The 21,358-nt window shown below is 39.8% G+C and overlaps 1 protein-coding gene across 22 annotated transcripts in view; it reads left to right on the top strand.

The window, feature by feature from the left end:
* Window positions 1–21,358, top strand: part of LIMCH1 (LIM and calponin homology domains 1) — a 344,225-nt gene that overhangs the window by 304,175 nt on the left and 18,692 nt on the right. For 14 of the 22 annotated variants that reach the window (XM_050791193.1, XM_050791192.1, XM_050791191.1 and 11 more), the window contains 7 exons: window positions 1,562–1,652; window positions 2,979–3,142; window positions 6,418–6,523; window positions 11,779–11,819; window positions 16,667–16,747; window positions 19,993–20,085; window positions 20,966–21,070. In XM_050791193.1, coding sequence (XP_050647150.1) covers window positions 1,562–1,652; window positions 2,979–3,142; window positions 6,418–6,523; window positions 11,779–11,819; window positions 16,667–16,747; window positions 19,993–20,085; window positions 20,966–21,070 — 681 coding nt within the window. Of the gene's footprint in view, window positions 1–1,561; window positions 1,653–2,978; window positions 3,143–6,417; window positions 6,524–10,960; window positions 11,036–11,778; window positions 11,820–16,663; window positions 16,748–19,992; window positions 20,086–20,965; window positions 21,071–21,358 lie in introns of all 22 variants that reach the window. The other 8 variants (XM_050791190.1, XM_050791203.1, XM_050791196.1 and 5 more) reach the window with 3 other exon arrangements.

Below are 21,358 nucleotides of genomic sequence, written 5' to 3'. Positions count from 1 at the left end.
TTTATTTATTTTTACTAAGCAAATATTGTAATAGCAGGATAATTTTGGACTTTGTTCTAGAGTCAGTTGGCTCCCAGTGAAAGACAATGTAAAATTACATTGATTTTGTTTTCCAATTACAGAAGTAACACATAGTCATTACAGAACATTTTGGAATATATAAAATACATGTAAAGAGAAGGAAAAGTCACCCAAAATTTAAGCACATTAAAAGTAATTACAATTAACATTTTGATATTTTCTTTTTTTCTATATGTTTATGTATAGGCATGTATATAATCTTATACATGTAAACATCAAACTATATGTACAGTTTACATTTCCTATCATTGGACAGTATTTTCACATATCGTTAACTATTGTTCAACATCTTTTTTTCATGATTATATTGCCTTTATGGACATGCAGTAATTCATTCAATCATTCCCCAATTATTGGGTATTTAAGTTGTTCCAATTATTTTTACTATTATAAATTCCATCAAGCATAAAACTGACACAATTGAAGTACTACTGAGAGAGAGGAACACAAGCATTAGAATAATAACTGAAGGTGCCATGGAGATGAACATGACAGTGATGTGCCAAGTGGATTAGACAGTGAGGTCCAACTCACAGAGACTTCTTAGTGGAGAACAAGGAGGAAAGGCAAACCTGAATTCCCAGCCATAGAAACAGAAAGGAAGTGATGGGTATGAGCACTAGTATCTTCGGAACTTAGTAGGACTTGGCAAATGATGACTATTTACAAGGTATGAGTCAAAGATCACTTCAAAGTTTATGTGATGGGAAGAACTGCTGCTATCAACAGAAATTGTCAAATTTGGAGGAGAAGGCCATTGACCCTAGAGGTGAAACCAAAGCTCTGATGGACTCTCACAGCTGGAGATGAAAATATGAGTTATACACGGAGAATGTAATGGTGAATCCATGGGAATAATTTATATACTTGAGGGTAATTCAGCACAGGTAGAGGAAAACAGGGTCCAGTTGAAATCTTTCGGAATGACCCATACTTTGATGAAAAGGAAAAAGAACCAATGAGAGAAGAGTAGGCTGAGAGTGGGGAGGAGAGGGAAAAGGAGAGAATGAATTAGAACTCCAGTAATAGAGATTCACTGGGAGCCCAGGAAGGATGAGAACTTTAGACTAAAATCCACAGTGCTAAGGGCCACAGGCAACTATGCCCAGACAGGCCACAAAAGACAAAAAGACTTCACTGGTGTTATGTCCCTAAGCCAGCTTGAAAGGTGTTCAGGAACAAGTGGGGGATAGCCATGATTTTGAACTTTTGGTGGTGAAAGAAAAGAAAATGTGGGATGTACATCCGAGGCAGTCATAGGAAGTTTGGGGAGATAGTGAACCGCATGGGTGTCCTGTTCTCCGTCGAATGTCTCCCTCCAGCCAGTCCAGGCTGTCACCGTGAAGCTGCCTGGGAAGTAGAAGAGGGAATTTATATGAGCAAACCACTTTGTTGGCCTAAAAATTACTGCTTAAAAAATAATTTTTAGAACCTTTAAAGTAATAATTTATTCAGGGGGGAAAAAAAATCTCTTTTTCAGGCAACCACTGAGAAAACGGAACCAAATAGTCAAGAGGACGAAAATGACGGTGGAAAACCAAGAAAAGGGAATATAGAACTTGCCTCATCAGGTTTGTTTCATAAGAGACTAGTTTTAAGGCAAATCATGATAACTCTTAAGATGTAATGGAAATAGCCAAGAATTTTCCTACTGAGCCACAGAAAGGTAGTAATTAGACTCTAGGAGTGGTGTGGTTGTGCTGCCACCTAGAGGCTTCCTGGGGAAGTTCTGCCCGTATGGTTAATGTTGCTCTGAAAATACGAACCCGTGCTTTTTCTTAAAGCTACCCAGTTTTATTTTATTTCTTATATATTTATCTCTATAATCATGAAGAATATTGTGGTCTCCCATATAAATTATGCTAAAAATTGAGGGTAAGATTTTGACACACAGTAACAGCAACAGATAAGCGAGAGATCAAAAACATAAAAATAGATGCTGAAATGATAATGCTCACATATAGTTTAAAAAGAATAAAATAGTGCCATGAATCTGGACAGTGAGTATAATATACTGTATTCATTGTTTTAGCAAGGAGACCCCTGTTCCCGAAAGTCTTGTTGCTCAATATTTTTTGCAGCCTTATCAATATGTTTAACACATTTCTTCTTTTGATAAACTATAAAACCTCTCACCCTCTTCCAATACCAAATTATTACCTTTATAAGGCCTTTCTCAAGTGTTTACCACTTGAGAAAAATAATTTGTTAAGTACCAAATTATTTTTAAGTGACATTTTAAAATAAATTAAATATCACTTAAAATAATAGCATATACTTTTTCAAACTAGATTGTGCCTTCACATTTTGATATGCCCCCTTGGGTAGTGACTTTCCCACCCCTTCTAAAGTGAACCTAATTCTTCTTTAAGTATCAGAGAACACTTTATTTTCATTGCATTATATACATATACCCCACAATCCATAACACATTCCAATTAACAAATTCTGATGTTAAAATGGAGTATTGAAATACAGAAAAAGGAAGCATCAGGTTGCTGCTCATTCACTGGGATAGAAACTACCTGTAGATGTTCTCTCAACCAGCCCAGCTGTCATAATCATTATATATTTCATGTCAGCTTTCTGTTCCATGTAATGTTATTCAGATGTAAACCATGACCCTTACCAAAAACTGAAGTTCTTCATAGTGTGGTTATAGCACATGTTTTATGTTGCTTGTTGTTCAGTACTATGAAAGAGCTTTGGGAATTCCAGCATCTTAGGCTCTTTTATACCTCTCAGCACACTGTCATCCAGCTTATATTGCCAGGACAGGATATGGACTGAAAGTCTGTATCATGGCAATGTCATATTCGTGGCATTGCAGAGTAAATGGCCCTATAGTTATTTGATTTTCTTTTCCTTCTCTGTTTCTGGATGTAACTCCATTGCAGAACCACAGCATTTTACAACAACTGTGACTCGATGCAGCCCGACTGTGGCCTTTGTGGAATTTCCCTCCAGCCCCCAGCTGAAGAACGATGTGCCAGAAGAAAAAGACCAGAAGAAACCGGAAAATGAAATGAGTGGAAAGGTGGAGTTGGTGCTGTCACAAAAGGTGAAGTGCAGAGTGGAGGAAAGCGGTTAAACCCACAAGTTAACATGGCCCCATATTACAGCTAGCTGTTGCTGTGGCAGTTGTGAATAATGAAGATTTATTTTCTCCCCTCATTTTTTTTTCCTATCTTTAATGTGTACTTTTTCTTTTTCTTTTTTTGTGAGATGGAGTTTTGCTTTTGTGGCCCAGGCTGGAGTGCAGTGGCGTAATCTCTGCTCACTGCAACTTCTGCTTCCCAGGTTCAAGTGATTCTCCTGCCTCAGGCTCCCGAGTAGCTGGGGCTACAGGCGTCCGCCACCACACCTGGCTAATTTTTATATTTTTAGTAGAGACAGGGTTTCACCATGTTGGCCAGGCTGTTCTTTGTAGAAAGGTGTAATATAAGTTTTAAAGCTTTGCAGTTAGGTTTTAGTTTGCTGTGTGTGTTTGCTTATTTGCTTTTTAACCCATCAGCTTACTGGCCAATCTCTCTCCAGTAATCACCTATTTGTTAGCAATGGTAATTCCGATGCCACTGGATTTGGATAACAAGGAACCTAGAAAATTATTATTCTGATATAACAGGTTTTAAAGTCTTGTCTTTGTTAAAGTTTCTTCCTTGTTTAGAGTCTCATCTCATACACATTAGTTTGATTTGTTTTCAGGTACAAAGTCTAAAAATATTCATGAGTTACAGCAGTTGTTCTCAACCTTGATTACTCTTGAGAATTTAAAAAATACCAAGCTAGCTGGGCATGGTGGCTCACAACTGTAATCCTGGCATTTTGGGAGGCCAGGGCAGGAGGATCACTTGAGCCCAGGAGTTCAAGACCAGGCTGGCAACCCAGAAAGTCTTCATCTCTACAAAAAAAAAAAAAAAAAAAAAAAATTAGCCAGGCATGATGGTGAGCGCCTGTAGTTCCAGGTACTCTGGAGGCTTAGGTGGGAGGATCACTTAGCCCAGGAGGTCAAGGCTGCTGTGAGCCGTGATTACACCACTACACTCTAACCTGGGCGACACAGCAAACCCTATCTCAAAAACAAACAAAACAATCCAAGCCCATTCCAGGCCAAATAAATTAGAATCTCTGGAGGCAGAGCCCAAGCATCTGTATTTTTAAAAGCTCTCAGGTAATTTTATTGGGCCACCAAGACGGAAAACCGTGGACTGGCACAACTGGAAGACTATCTGTGGTGGTGTCCCACCTTCCAGAAGGAATCCTCAATTTGGATCTGACCTTAAAGTAACCTTAAATTTGTAGCTCCAGTTTATTCATCATTTACTCAACGAGTATTGACTGTGCACCTACTATATCATGCCTGGCCGTGTGCTAGGTACTGGATAGTCAACAGTGAACATGATGCAGTCCCTGTCCTAAGGAGCTGAGAATTCTGTATCCTTGGTAGAGCCTCTAAAATGCCTGTTGCCTTGATGCATTTTCAATATTTCAGACCCTAGCTATTCTTCATTTTTATAGATAATTAAAGAATGGTCTACAGGTCTGGAAAGGGGAACCAAACTGGGGGTGAAATGTTGGGAGGCAGGCAGAAGTTCCCACTTTTGCAGGTTTTGCATTATTTTGGACTAGTAACCATTATTTATTATCCTTCCAAATGTACTTGCTTTTGCCACTTAAATCTAAACTGAAAGGAAAAATCTGTATGATTGCAAGTAAAAAAACATTTAACTTGAACAGAATGAATACCCTAAGTAAAAGGTAGTCATTGCCAGCCTCATCTGTGCAACCTCATCTTGGAGTCCATCTGTGGATCACCAGAGTCACACCTGCCCAACTACGGAAAAAAATTGTTTTCAGTTCTTCAGTTTGTTTGTGTGTGTGTTTCTGTGCATTTTGCCTTTTGGTCATCTGGTAAACATTATTCTCAGAATATTTTTAAGCATAAAATTAAATATGCAGGATTACAACAAAGCACCCATGCTTACAGGCTGACCTTTTTACATAGCGGTCATTTTGATCATTGCTGATGACCCTTAACTGTTTCATTTACAACCAGGCATTACTGAAACGTGTTTTTGCCAGCCTCCACTATGAGGAAATGCTATGAGGCTAATTGGTGGGTTGTCAGCTTAGGGAAGGCTAGACATTATCATTTGCTGTGTAGCACCAACATTCATTTGGACACCTGGTTGACCTCTGTAATGCAGAATGAGGTGATTAGTTTTCTTCCAGATTCTCTTAGAGTTGAATATGTTATTCATAAAGAAAAATAAATCCTTCGGAGGATAAATTCTAACATAAATTATTCTGAGGACCAAATTAGGGATCAACGTGTAATGAAACAAGTGCTCTGTGGTCTCACTCGCCCTGAGGTCATTAATCTATCAGGAACAAAGCCACTATCCAAAGAGTGAATCAGAGAAGGTCCTGTGAGCAACTCAAAAAACATAAACTTATACAGCACGCTCTTCATTCAGACCTACGCACAGTGTCAACCGATGCTTATTTTAGACATTTTTGTTTTAGTAAGTTTGGTAATCTGGTCTTTCAGCAATCAGCTGATTAGAAGTAACAAATCAGAAGGGTGCTTCTACTAAAGGTCATTCAGATTAGGGAGAAACAAAATTAAGTAGCAATAACAAGAAAAATCTATTTTACAAAACAAACATAAGAATTTTTAAAGTCTGTAATTTTGCAACTATTTACAAGTAGTGACAAGTAGTCTAACATGCCTCAAGAATTCCCTAAGGGCATCAGATACTAAGGCACTGTTTGACAGTGGTTATTGATAATAATGCTTCTTTGTCAACAGGCAAAGTATACTGTCTTTAATGTGCTTTGCATAAATTTGTGGGTGGTTATGTAATGTCTTTAGAATAATGTCTATTGAAAAGTAATATTACTTGAATGTTTAGCACTTATGGAGTAAGATTTGTTTTAATTATCTTATGTGGAACATCTAATTTCCTGACATTACAAACTCAGTTTTGTGTGGTACTGTGAAGAGAATTTGTGATTGTTTAATAAGAAAATAAGAGAGAGTGATGTGTAATTCCAAAGATGGAATTATATTGTCTTCTGGTTTGGAGAAAAGTGATCATTACATTTTTATGCTCTTGTCTGACTTACCTAAAAAATTGACTTTCTATTAATGTAGAGAAGGATGAAAGCGTTTTAGGAAAGAAACAAAAAATTAAATGTTTAAAGTTAAAGTGAAATGTTAAATGTTTGAACTGATTGACTTCTGTTATAACCATGGATCCTTAAATTCATGTCACCTGTGTGTTTATTAATGGACAGTTATTGTAATGTTTATGTCTGTTGTCCATTGTCCAGGTGGTAAAGCCAAAATCTCCAGAACCAGAAGCAACGCTGACATTTCCATTTCTGGACAAAATGCCGGAAACCAACCAACTGCATTTGCCAAATCTCAATTCTCAAGGTAAAGAGGAGGACATGTTTTATTTTAGGTCTACATGTTCTGCTGAGCCCATCTGTAGTAAACTATTACTTAATTTAGAGGAAGATTACGTCCTTTATGTTGATATTCCTTTAGCCAACATGTTTGCCAGAGTCTGTGATGGCTGAATTTATAACTTAAGAATGAAAAGCTGGGGCTGGATTCTCTATTTTAGCAGACCAAGGACCCTAGCTGCCAAGGCCATTTGGTCAGCCAGGCACTATAGGCACAATAGAGCCTATACAAGTGTTAGAGCTTTAAAATTTTGGTATTATCAAAATTAGCTGGACGTGGTGGCACATGCCTTTAGTCCCAGCTACTCAGGAGGCTGAGGCAGGAGAATCGCTTGAACCCAGGAGGCGGAGGTTGCAGTGAGCCGAGATCATGCCACTGCACTCCAGCCTGGGCGACAGAGTGAGACTCTGTCTCAAAAAAAAAAAAAAAAAAAAAATTATTATCTCTAAAATATAAAGATAGTCATAAACTCAGAAATTAATATATTTAATAAAAAGTTTAATATTATGTCTATTTCACTGTTAATTCTAGTCATCACCATTTAATTTGACAATAATTTTGAGAAAAAGCCATTTTTTTTACTCCATAATAATTCCTGGGTGCCTGATGATTATTGAGAAATCATTCACCATCATAGTTAAACAGGTTATAGACAAACATTTTAATCTTTCCAAAAATCATTTGTAGCTATATATATATATATATATATATATGTATATATGAGAAACATATGTGTGTATGTGTAACACACACACACAATACTGAGGATTTAAAAATGTTTAACACATACATACTGAGGATGTATTTTAATGTGTTTGATATGATGTGGGAAGGGGTTGCCTCTAAAAACATAGGCATTTAGGGCCTTATAAGAAAGTCTTAAAATGGCACTGACCACTGAAAATTCCCCAAGTACTGTGTAGACCATATTTAGGGTTGTGACTTCACCCCTTTATTCTTTAAGAACCCAATTTGAATCCCTTTATCCCAGGGGGAATCCCAGGTGCCCACGACCACCAGAAAGGGCCCTGAGGGATGTGAACAGTGGAGGATGGGTTCTGAGAATTCACAACCCAGAGGGACTATTCTTCAAAACAACTAGACCACTGAATTTTACTGCTGTGAGATCTCTCTCTAGATGTGGAAATGGGCCAGACGCAGTGGCTCACACCTGTAATCCCAACACTTTGGGAGGCCGAGGCAGGAGCACTTGAGGCCAGGAGTTTGAGACCAGCCTGGGCAACACAGCAAGACTTTGTTGCTACCAAAAAAAAAATTAAATTTAAGCTTACTTTCTTTCTTTCTTTTTCTTTTTCTTTTCTTTTCTTTTTCATTTCTTTTTTTCTTTCTTTCTTTCTTTCCTTTCCCCCTCCCCCTCCCCTCCCCTCCCCTCCCCTTCCCTCCCCTTCCCTTTCTTGAGGGAGTCTTGCTCTGTCGCCCAGGCTGGAGTGCAGTGGCACGATTTAGGCTCACTGCAAGCTCCGCCTCCCCAGTTCACGCCATTCTCCTGCCTCAGCCTCCCAAGTAGCTGGGACTACAGGCACCTGCCACCACACCTGGCTAATTTTTTGTATTTTTAGTAGAAATGGGGTTTCACTGTGTTAGCCAGGATAGTCTCATCTCCTGACTTCATGATCTGCCCGCCTTAGCCTCCCAAAGTGCTGGGATTACAGGTGTGAGCCACCACGCCCAGCCTAAACATTTTTTTAAAAAACAGCTAGAGTTCAGGAGGCAAGAACTGTAGGGTTTCTTGTTTTTCTTTTTTAATAGACTTTCCCCAGTGGATTTTGTAGATTTAGCTTATTTTTACTTTTCTTTTTAAGGGTGGGCAGCTATTTCAGCCACTGGCAGAATCTGAGTTGGCTTCCGTTAGCTATTATTGATGTTTGGCAGATAAGTTGGGCTTTATCTACATAACAGGGAACTCTTGGGAATAATTAACTGGTACATGTACTGATGGTTACTAGGTTCATAATGTGGAAACAAGTTCAATACTATTTTCGAAGCATTTATCTTAAATTTGTCAGTCCTACTGTCCTGAAGGGAATTAACAAAAATGAAGTGTCACAACTGGGCCAGCAAATGGCCATATTTGGACCAATTTTAATTCTGCCCTATTTCTAGTACTTTGTAATTGTGTAGATAAGTGGTATAGAGAGGGAATAAATATTTTAAGCCATTTTAAAGCCATGTTTTGTTTTCTTATAAATTTACACATTCCATTACTTATTGTGAGGCATTTTGATTTTATCAAATGTGCTGCTGAATTGAGAAACTTTACTTCATTCTTTACCCAAGTTGAATGATTAAAAAATAAAATTTAGTAGATTACTGAAACATTTCAAAATTTATTCTTTAAGATAGAATTATATTTGGAGTACACCAGTTGTATACTTGTATTAGTTTGTTTCCATGCTGCTGATAAAAACATACCTGAGACTGGGTAATTTATAAAGGAAAGAGGCTTCATTGACACACAATTCCACATGGCTAGAGAGGCCTCACAATCATAGTGGAAGATGAAGGAAGAGCAATGGGACGTCTTACATGGCGGCCAGCAAAGAGAGAGCTTGTGCAGGGAAACTCTCCTTTATAAAACCATCAGATCTCATGAGACTTATTCACTATCACAAGAATAGCACAAGAAAGACCTGCCCTCATGATTCAATTACCTCGTACCAGGTCCCTCCCATGACACGTGGGAATTTTGGCAGCTACGATTCAAGATTTGGGAGGAGACATAGCCAAACCATATCAATGCTTTTACCCGGTTCATGGAAACTGTAACTATAGCTGCATGCTCTGGAGACAGAATGCCTGGGTTCAGATTTTCATGTGTGTAGTTCTTAGCTGTGTGACTGTACCCATCAGATTTCCCCTAATCTCTAATCAGTACCTGTAAACTAGAAATAATACCAGTAATAACCTCATAGGGATATTAGAAATACCAAATGGGAGAATCCATAAAAAGTGTTTAGCTCAATACCTGGCCCAGAATAAGCATTCATAATGTAATCTAGTAATCGTAGAATAGCAGCAGGAGTAGTAAAAGAATAGAGCAAGACACCAGGCAGGAATAAACTACTCTTGAATCCTTTCTTTAAAATAAGAGTGTTCATATTGTGGAGATCCGGTTTTTCACTGCAGTTCTCAAACACTGGTGTGTGCCAGGGTCCCTGTAGGGCTTGGAGCCCACTCTCACAGTGTCTCATTCAGTAGGTCTAAGCTGGGGCCAGAGGATTTGCATTTCTTACAGGTTCCCAGGTGATGCTCAAGCTGCACATCTCACCACACTCTGAAAAGCAGTGGCCTCAAGTATTTATTTAAATTGTGCACCAAAAATATCATTGATTGATATGACAATAACAGTAATAATTGCTTGAAGTTTATAAAGTTTCCATCTTTCAAGAAGCCAAAGACATCTAATAAATGTAACCTTAAAATACATGATTTGTCTTCAATTGGGATGGGGAAATCGGGGAGGCATAGGTCTCTGCCCAGCACCCATTTAAGGGACTGATCTGAAGTCAAGCATCAAGTCCAGTGGAACTCTAGGGTTAGGATCAGGTATCCTGGAGAGACACCTAATACTTTCTCATCCAGAAAGTGGTCTCTTCCCCATTTCTATAAAGTCATCCATTCGTAGACTGGTCACACAGGTCACTGAAGATCTGCTGGTCGACCCTAATGCTGTTCCACACGTTTTCCTTACACACACACCCATGCATTCAGTCTTTAAATGCCCTGAAAACATTCATAAAATACATTTGAAAGTGACAGATTTTCTTTTCTTAACTGCCTCTCAGCAGCAGAAAGATATCTCAAACTGATGTTTCAGTGAAATATGTGCACATTAAAAACTGATTTTTGGGGGGGGCTTGAAAATGATGAGAACAGCAGAGTTTTAAGGATGCAAATCCTTGCCATGAATCACCACAGACAGGCATATACACAACCTTTATTTATATATACAAAAAAACTTATGAAGTGTAATATATATGAAATAGTAATTAAACCACCCATCTTTGCTGCCCTTTATACTTTTCTAGTGTTCTCCAAAAAGCAATACAAATTGTACATTTTTGTTCTTGCATAGTATATCATCCTATCATTTTGAGATTTAACATTTTAACACTATCACCATTAAGTGTGACCCTATGAAATTTCACCTAACACCAAAGAAGACAAACAATAGCATAAACTGTCCCGGTTCTGTTGATTTTGTCCATGTCTTCAGGTTTTATCTGTGTATTATTAAGACATTTCGTACTGTAGATTTACTGACTGTCAGTTCTGGTATTGACTATAGCCAAACCCCCTTTTGTACTTGGGAGCATGGTTCTATTCAGTTCTCACCCTAGTTTTCATGGTTTTCTATTTGTTCTGTTCTGCCATCTGATCTAGGGTCGCCTGGCACTGCCAGTGTTCCGCTTAGAGTTCAGAACTCTTGGCGACGATCCCAGTTTTTCTCCCAGTCAGGTAAACTGCATACTGGGTAGCTGTATTTCTTTTGTGCAAAAATCCATGTTGGGGCGATCAATGATGTCTGGCACTTGTCTTCATTTCTGATTTCTGGGGAAAAGAATTATTTCTTATGCACAGTTAGCAAAGAGCTAGTTCTTTGGTATTACTACCGATTATGCTAAAATTGTGGGTGGGGGGAGAGAATCACACAACTTTATGTTGATTTCAAGAATTCAGAGAAATAATAATATTCATCATTTTCTTGATAGTCCCCTGCCTTTAAAAACAAAAAAAATTAAAAGCATTTACCGGAAACTGATCATGGTTCTCTTGTTAACTGTGTCACTGTGTTTGCTTCCTGGGTGACATCTGGCCTCTCTTTGTATGGTACTTCTCCATGCCAGACAGTGAGGGAACTACTTAGTCAAGCCAGAATGCAAAGTGCACTAAGAATCAGTACTAATGGGAACAGTTTTTGCTTCCTGTAGTCTGGTACCTGGTGTTAATTGATGTGATCAATCATTTGATAGTGGTTTTAACTTTCTTTGGTGATGGGTGCAACCTGCTACAGGGGTTGTCTGCTTTATTATGATTTTCTGATGTTCTTGGCTTACCAAACACAAACACAAAGACACACACACACAAAAATTGGTTTAAAGCTGATGTAGGAACTACACTCCACTGATAGGTCAAAAACAAAGACAATTAGAAGATACTCACATTCGTATCTTTTTTTCTTTCTTTTTTTTTCTGCACAGTGGATTCTCCAAGCAGTGAAAAGTCACCTGTTACAACACCTGTAAGTCACTCATTTTAAGGAATAAGATTATGGTTAGTGTGATTTTAATTTATAACATTTGATTGGCTTAAAGAGTATTCAGACTGGGTGCAGTGGCTCATGCCTGTAATCCCAACACTTTGGGAGGGTTAGGCGGGCAGATCACGAGGTCAGGTGTTCAAAATCAGGCTGACCGACATGGTGAAACACCATCTCTACTAAAAATACAAAAATTAGCCAGGTGTGGTGGTGCTACTTTGGAGGCCGAGGCAGGAGAATTGCTTGAACCCAGGAGACAGAGGTTGCAGTGACCCGAGATAACGCCACTGGACTCCAGTCTGGGCGACTGAGCAAAACTTCATCTCAGAAAAAAAAAAAAAAAAAAAAAAAAAAAAAAGGAGTATTCAACCAAAATTGAGACCCAAACAATTGATTTTTAAAAGAATAATTAAAAGTCATATATAGCACCATTGGGTAAATTATAAAGATATGGATTATCATTATATGGAATTGTTACCGTGCCTGGAAATAAGTGATAAGAAAGCAAAATCTAAGAGGCAATTAAAATGAATGTGACAGACTGGGCATAGTGGCTCACACCTGTAATCCCAGCACTTTGGGAGACCGAGGTAGGTGGATCACTTGAGGTCAGGAGTTCAAGACCAGCCTGGCCAACATGGTGAACCCCTGTCTCTACTAAAAATACAAAAATTAGTTGGGCGTGCTGGCGGGCACCTGTAATCCCAGCTACTCAGGAGGCTGAGGCAGGAGAATTGCTTTAACCCAGGAGGAAGAGGTTGCAGTGAGCCAAGATCATACCACTGCAGTGCAGCCTGGGCAACAGAGTGAGACTCCATCTCATAGAATAGAATAGAATAGAATAGAATAGAATAGAATAGAATAGAATAAAATAGAATGTGACAGTAGGAATTAGTATTAAAACTGACAGTTTCTATAGACACATTTTTTAAAATGCATCTCATTTTTTAATATGAGGATAATACTTGAACATAGTATATTGTTGGCAGATAGGACCTGCCTGAACTCTCCAAGAGACCCAAGCTCTCATTTTTGTACCCCTTCTCATAATCAGTATTTGACCAATATTAACTATAATGTTGCTTTCCATTTTGTATTTTAATGAAATAAGAAAGCATTTGTTAATTAAAATAAGACACAAGGTGCTGTGGACATTCCTTGCTGCTGCATGGCATCTGAACTGGTGTTTCTAATCTCGGGCCTGTCCTCCTCATTTGTCCTCTGGAATTTCCATTGGATTTGGAGACTTTCTCTGTGGCACAACCAACTGTGGCATTGCCCATGAGCAACCCCAGCTCAGCCACATAATCACTACTGTACCTTTGACTCTGGATCTAGCTGTGTAGCCCTGAAGGTGTTATATAACTTCTCTGAACCTCATCTTCCTTAACTGTACAATAAGGTGACAGTACTTTTCTTTTGAAGTTGTTATGAGCCTTAATTGAAATAATTATTCAGAAGCCCCAAGCACAGTGACTGATACGTAAATGAATCCTTCCCCCACTCCCAATAGCCAATCCAAGAGGCCCACCATAGTCAATATCAATTCTTATTTATAGGCAAATTGTCTCACTTAGGGAGTCCTAAGTATCTCTGCAGAACAGAGAAGGGATCCATCACTTGTTGCATAACCCACATTACAAAACTAGGGACTATCTGTGGAGGCTCACTCCCAAGCCAATACTGGGAATCCTGAGTTTCCTGGGAAGCTGAGTTCATTGATGATGGATGGGAACCCCAGAACGATCCCAGAGCTGGCATCCATGGCACAGATCTGAAGTTTTCCATTTTAAATTGCATTTAGAACAAAGATGTCAGTTGTTCATGCTCCTGGGGAGGGATGGAGAGGAAGGGCATTCCAAAGAAACACATTCTCATTTCTTGTTTATGGAAAATAGAATAAGAAAGACAAAAATCACTGGCCTATTTAAGTAAATCCTCTGAAAATTTCATGTGCTTTTGATAGTAAATGGCTCATCTTAGAACTGAAAATAAAAGAAACTTGAAATAAGTAAAGCTTCAAGAGGAGATAAGCATTAGATTATGCGGGCCTCCATAGACTGGCTATTTTTGATTGGACTTGGAGTACTTGAGGCCCTCAGGACTGTGAAAAGAAGGGACTCTAATGGTAGGAGATGCATTACCCAGCATGAAGGGATTCCATTCATTTATTCAACAAACATTTGTTGAGGGCCTAAAAATATAAGGTCTTGGGATAGATGGGAGGGTGAGGGGCCCTTCCTGCCTCCTGAGAAATCCCTAGGCCAGAGGAAGATATGGACTTGTAAACAGGTAAATTGTAGGACCAAGTGGGTTAAATGCTGTCCATTCTGACTTCCTCTAGCACTTTTTACATCTCTTATGATAGTTATCACACTATCTTCTGGTCATACGTATATATTGGTCACTCTTCCACCCCACACGCACTCAGGTATAAGCTCCATGAGGCTGGGCCACTTGGCCAGCTGGTACCCCTGCCCTGGCCCACAGTCAGTGCCCAGGAAATAATCTGCAAAAGAAAGAGCAAGATCATTGTTTCATTCTCTCTTGTTTATCATGCTGGTTTCTTCCCCTTTATCCTCCTCTTAACATACCCACTGCTTTCCTCTCTTGCCTTTTAACACATATTCTGTATTTTCTGTACTCAATCCCCCTGCCCCACACTTCCTCCTCCTATCTGCCCACTCCTTACTTGACATTCCTGAGAGCACCGCCTAGTGAAATTTAGAAATTAAATAATTCCTAATTGTTTCTCTTATTTTCCTACTACTGAACTTTCCTCAGTGGTCTTTCTGTGGCTTTATTCACATAAACATCCCCTTTCCCCTCAAAAGACAAAGAGGGGCCGTGCCCCTGGAGAAGCTTCTGAATGTTTAAACCACCTCGAAGTTCTAGGACAATGACAGGTGGAGCCAACTTCCAATGTCATTAAATTCTAATAGAATTTCCCATCTGGTGTAACCACATTTGGATAACATTTATGGTCATCCAAGGGAGTTTGGGAAATTTTAGATTACAGATGCTCTTCAACTTAAGAATGGGGTTACATCCCAATAAAGACATCGTAAGTTGAAAATACTCAAAGTCAAAACTGTATTTGATAACGCCAAACTTACTGAACATTATAGCTCAGCCTAGCCTACCTTAAATGTGCCCAAAATATTTATGTTAGCCTGCAGTTGGGCAAAATCCTCTCACACAAAGCCTATTTTATGATAAAGTGTTGAATATCTCACGAAATATATTGAATACCAACCTAAAAGTGAAAAACAGAATGATTGTTTGGGTATTTGAAGTACAGTTTCTACCGACTGCATATTGCTTTTGCACCATCATAAACTTGAAAAATTGTTAAGTTGGGGACCATCTGTATACACAATTAAATGATTTTCCCCCTGCATAACTTACCATAGCCTGTAATATGCTAATGCGCAGTGTGAAACTCAGGAGTGGCAAGTAGGAAGCGATAAGCTAGTATCCCTAGCTTATTGGCCCACTTGTGTTTGACTATTCTGTGAGCATTGTGGCCATCGCAATCAATTGCAGGAAGCACGGTAGCAAGAGTACAAAATGAGGCCCATGTTTCATTTGTCCAAATATATTAAAGTTCTAAATATTTATGAAGTTATAAATCAAGCATCACCCATGGCCTGGCCTGCATTCTCTGCTTCAAAATACTTCCCTGGGCCAGCCCACCTGCATGCACCTGAATGGTAATGTGAATCTGTTGGGGGCCAGGCAGAGTGGGGGGTGGCCTGGCCCAGGTACCCTGGGCACTAACTGGATCTATCAAAGCCTTGGATAGGACTGCCCCTGTTCATCTTCCCAGGCTACCGGGGTACACAGATTCTGCCTGCACCCCTCCCCACCCCAACCCTGTTTCCCATCCCCCGACACCTTCCCCACCCTTGCCTTGCTTTTTCAACTCAAGATTCCCAGGCAGTTGCCTCCCTGTCCTACCCCTTCAGAACAAAGGGAAGGGAGGAGCACAGTTACTGAGGAACCTGGTCTGCCTGGGCACCTACTCTGGGTGACTGGGGCAGCCGACTTTAAACACAGCAACCCCTCTTTACTCGTTTCCCGGGGGCTGACTGATTTCCCTCCTCCCTCCCCCGACCTGCACCCTCCCAGTCTCATATTCTGTGGCCTGGACACCTGCATTGGTTCATGGATTTTTCTCTGTTATTCCCCATTATTTACTTGTTTCCCAAACTTGCAAAAACCTTTTATTAATACAAAAAGGAAATAAGTCTTTGAGCTTGAGCATTTGTGTCATGCGGGCCCCAGGGCAAGTGATCTGCTTGCCTGGATCTTAGGTGTTACTGGTGAGCATTTGTGAGTTAAATAACCCCCTGTAGGGAAAGGTGGTATGGGAAAGCAACTGCAGTATAAAAGATTAGTTTTATAGTGTGGCAAACACTACTTCTTACAAAATGCATTTCTGCTAAAATAACCGGTCTTGTTTGCTTGGACCCAGGATCGATAATGCAGAATGAGCACCTTAAGCTCAGAAGCATGAATGCGTTTAAGAGAAATCACTTCTAAGAGAAATGAAGCAAAGCTTTCCAACGCCAGTGGCTAATTACTTTGTGTTTTCATTAGCTCCAAAAAGATTCACAGAATCATACCAGCATCTTGGAAGTAAATCAAAGAGGGACTAAGATTAAAAAATGGTTTCTGCCACCAAAGAGGATGTTTAGATATGTGAAGCCTTCTGCTTCTGTGTGTCAATCTGGGTGCCAGGCCAGAGGCCAATTGTCTTCTCTTGACCTGGCCTGTCCCTTGAGGACATGGCTCCATTCTGATCATGCTTTTATTTTTCTAAGCAGTTTAAGTTCTGGGCATGGGACCCAGAAGAGGAGCGCAGGCGACAGGAAAAATGGCAACAGGAACAGGAACGTTTGCTTCAGGTAGGACTGGGTTTGCTGCTTTTTTTGTTTTTTCTTTTTTTTTCTCTTACTTTACTTTCCATTGCATTAAGTAGACTTTTAGCACAGGAAATGTGGAAAGGAATCCACATGGATTCCACATTTTGTGTCCATGTAATGGAGTACCCTGTGTCTCATTCTTCCTGCCAAAGACTACAATAATAAACATGATGAAAAACCATTCATATTAACGCTGAACCAAAAACTCCTCCAAATATGGTTAAGGGCCAGTCTACCCATTCATCACCTCCTTAGTTGCCAATCAATTTCTGGTCCAAGTAGCAGGGGGAATTAATTATCTAAAAGCTCTCTGCTAGCATACACGTGAAATAAAATTTAGCCTCAGTCTAGTTTCTTAAATAGAAACGTTTGCTCTACCTTTGAGGGCCAGGTGTGGTGGCTCACGACTGTAATCTCAGCACTTTGGGAGGCCGACGTGGGTGCATCACCTGAGGTCAGGAGTTCGAGACCAGCCTGGCAACATGGCGAAACCCCATCTCTACAAAAATACAAAAATTAGCCAGGCGTGGTGATGCACACCTGTAATTCCTGCTACTCAGGAGACTGAGACATGTGAATTGCTTGAACCCAGAAGGCAGAGGTTGCAGTGAGCTGAGATCGCGCCACTGCATTCCAGCCTAGACAACAGAGTGAGACTGTCTCAAAAAAAAGAACCAGCCTGACCAACATGGAGCCAGTCTCTACTAAAAATACAAAATTAGCCGGGCATGGTGGCATATGCCTGTAATCCCAGCTAGGGAGCCTGAAACAGGAGAATCGCTTGAACCCGTGAGGCAGAGGTTGCAGTGAGTCGAGATTGCGCCATTGCACTCCAGCCTGGATGACAAGAGCGAAAATCCGTCTCAAAAACACACAAAAAAAGAAAAAGAAATGTTTGCTCTACGTTTGAGTAAAAGCTGCTGATTATCAATTCTAGAAAAATTCTGGTAGTAAGTTCATCATACTCCTACTTCGTGCCAGTTTTATGGATTAACACGGCTTCAAAAGGCAATCTAACAACCTAAAGAACTAACCCATGTTGGTTACCTGGGATGTGCCAGGAACTGTGGTTAGTGCTTGACATTTTTACTTCATTTATCCTCAAACAACACTTCAAAGTATGTCTTATTAGCCCTTGTTTGCAACTGAAGAAAGTAAAGCTCACTGAAATTAATTAATTGCCCAAGGTTACACAGCTAACAGGTGTCAAGACCAGATTCAAATCCAAGTCTGGATGACTTTAAAACTCATGGTCCTTCCACTACATTCCCACTAGTACTGATTTTACAAAAAATAAAAAATAAATAAATAAAGGAAAATATGTTAAATCTCATTAATTTTGGTGACTTTCTGCTGCTTGTAGAAAGCAATGCTTAATGCAAGTTTATTTTACTTTTTTTTTCTTTTCTTTCTTTTTCTTTTTTTTTGTTCTAATCCTTTTGGCTGAATTCCCAGGGGTGAGATGGTGGATGGTGATTTATATAGCAGTAGTAGATGGTAGTGTGGTTTTGGTTCTGCCTAAATTTGGCATTTTGGAACTTGCAGAAGGTTAAGACTTCAATACCAAACTGTTAGTAGGAACCTGATTCATCAAAGTCTTGGAGCTGCTGGGATTTGAGGTCCATTGTGAGACCTCAGTGCACCCCGACCATCTGCTCGTCTCTGGGAGAGTTAGGTCCTCATTCCCTATGTAAATGATGAACAGCCAAGAGTCAGATTTCCACACGGTGAAGTCAGGCAAATGTGCTCCCCACTGTGGTGCTCTATTACATGCCAAGGGGTGACCCCTGGTAACAGACGCAGGCACCAGGCCTTTCTATTGCTCCTGTGTTTCTAACTTGTTGCCTGGTATGGCATCGTGGGTTGTGGGCCAAGGTGTTTGTCGGGGAGGGCGTGAGAGAGGGAGAGAGACTGTGTGTGTGTGTGTGTGTGTGTGTGTGTGTGTGTGTGTGTGTGTGTGTGTGTAATACTGCATCTTTCACTCTCTGCCTCTCTGCATAATCAGTTCATCCTCTTGGTGAGGGGAACACATGATGTAAGCTCCTAGAACCAAGAAGTCTAAGAAGCTTTACTGGTTTCCAGCTTTTATGTAGTTTTAAGGTCTCTTTCCTCTATTCTAAAAAGCCCCTGAGGTCCCTCTCTAAAACTTTACAATATTTGGTTTTCATAACACATTTTTACCTGGAGATAAAGAGCATGCCATGGGTTGATCAACAGTGATTTTGTTAGAGTTAATAAGAACACCATGCTCCAGAGAATGCCAAGAAAGTCCTTCTGCTCCTAAGATACCGACAAAACAGGTGATGCCTGCAGGAAATCTCAGTGGCTTCCCCATGAAGACAGAAGCAGACTTGTTTCAGCCCTGAAGAGAGGATTGACAACAGTCAGCCTAAAATATTTGAGTGTGTGCACCACGCATCAATGGTTCCTTTGTCTGTCATGTCAGGATGCCATTCCCAAGGCATCAGGAGTGTCACTTCTCATTTTATGCGTTGATTTTAATACCCATTTATTCATTTCTTCTAATCAGCCATCAGGGACTCCAGTCACATTTTGAACACCATTTTTATTCATAGTATGTTCTTCCCCCCTCCGCAGAAATGGTGACTTGTGCTGCATTGTTTCTGAAAACAAAAATGGCAGTTCTGAAGAAGTCCTCTAATGGACTGGTTAAAAACTACTCTTAATTCAGGAGTTACTTAAAGCTAGGAAGAATATTTTGGTAAAATAGTCACAAGCAAAGAGTGATTCAGCTACTCAGCTAATTATCATCTTGTCCACAGTGGACCTTTCTGTATTGTCTGTCTTATAAACCTTCAAGGTTTTTCATCTTTTATCACACTCTCCTCGCAGCAATGCATTTCTATTAGTGGAATGGCAAAACTCATCTCTAAAGGGCCCAATAAAACCAAACTATTGATTTAGCACACCTGGGACAATACCCAAGTGAAGGAAGATTTTAGAGGTTTTCCACCTTTCTGTCTTTTCTCTTTCTGTAAGCAAAATATGAGCAGTAGAAAATACTGCTGTCCATTGGATTTTTATGTTCCCAAAATATTTGAGTGCCACAAAACTGTATTCCCTTTCCATTGCATGAATCAATTACATTCAGAATCCTTACAAGAAGAAGATAATCTTGCAACGTATTGTGCATGGTGGTTTAGGGGGGAAAATTCCCGATGACGTATGCAATCAGTTCAGAACAATCTATGGAAATTCCATAACAGGAGAGATACCAGAAGGAGCAGGACAAGCTGAAAGAAGAGTGGGAAAAGGCCCAAAAGGAGGTGGAAGAGGAAGAACGCAGATACTATGAGGAGGTAGGAAATTCCCAAGAAGGAATTTGACCTTGTCGTCCCAATTCCTCAATCTAGCAACACTCTCTGTGTCTGTGGCATGCAGATGCATGTGGCTGTGTCTGACTCTTTACTGACAGCAGAATCCCATCAACCTCTTTAAAACAGTCATGTCATTCAGGTTCTAAAAGACCAAAATTCCCCTCAAATACAGTTCATGGTAAGGGCGTGTTGAGTCAGTCAAGGGAGACGATACAATTACATCTGTTCTCTAATCAGTGAGTCAGATTCTTGATTGATCTTGGAGAGGTGACATGAAATAATCAGTTCCATTCATTTGTGTGTTTGTTGTTTGGTAATAGTGAATTAATTCTATGAGGATAATTTTGATATTGAGGCTGAATGAATGCATTTACTATAGAGCACTAAAGAGATTTGGAGGAGAAGAGAATTTGGTTTAGGTTCATTTTGTTTTTTAAATGAATAAGCCAGAACACATTAGATAACTTAAAGGGGGCTGCATTTTATGTATATTATCTAAAGTTTGTTCATAATTAATATTGTGAATTTTATATTCAACAATACTTTTGGTGCATAATCAGATCCCTATGTCATAATCAGATCCATATATCAGAAAATAGCATTTCTAATTAGGCTTCTTGTATCACTCTAACCAATTAATTTGCGGAGTCTTTGTTTTTCAAAATTAAATGTTAATTTCTAAATTATTACCCATGGAGAGTGTTATATGATTTGCATGCTTTTGGAAAATAAGACTTTTTAAAATGCCCTGCTTGTTTGAACATATTCTGATTTTTTTCTAAAGTGCCTTAATGACATTTTTCTTTTGACAAATATGATTTTTATTTCCCCCCCTTTCATCGATTTCTGTCCTTCCCCTTAGGAGCGTAAGATAATTGAAGACACTGTGGTTCCATTTACTGTTTCTTCAAGTTCCGCTGACCAGCTGTCTACCTCTTCCTCCGTGACTGAAGGCAATGGGACAATGGTGAGACCACAGATTAAAAGCAATTTGTGAAATAAAGAAACCTAAATAGAAGTACAAAACCCCAAGACCAGGGTTACCCAACAGACTCAATAGTTTAAATCCAAGACTAGCTATTCCCCTAGATCACGTCAGCAACTATGTGGCTGGCCATTGTGCCCCATTGTTCCATCACTGCTGCTGCCAAACTCGAGTCATTTCCTGTGGAGCAGTAAAGTCATTACCCCAGCCAGATCTATCCCAGTAGGCTGGAAGCCAGAGTCTCTCCACACCTGGCTGGCAAGATCTCAA

The sequence above is a fragment of the Macaca thibetana genome, chromosome 5 (assembly GCF_024542745.1).
Source record: "Macaca thibetana thibetana isolate TM-01 chromosome 5, ASM2454274v1, whole genome shotgun sequence".
In the NCBI taxonomy this organism is placed as follows: Eukaryota; Metazoa; Chordata; class Mammalia; order Primates; family Cercopithecidae; genus Macaca; species Macaca thibetana.
This window is presented reverse-complemented; position numbering and strand designations above follow the sequence as displayed.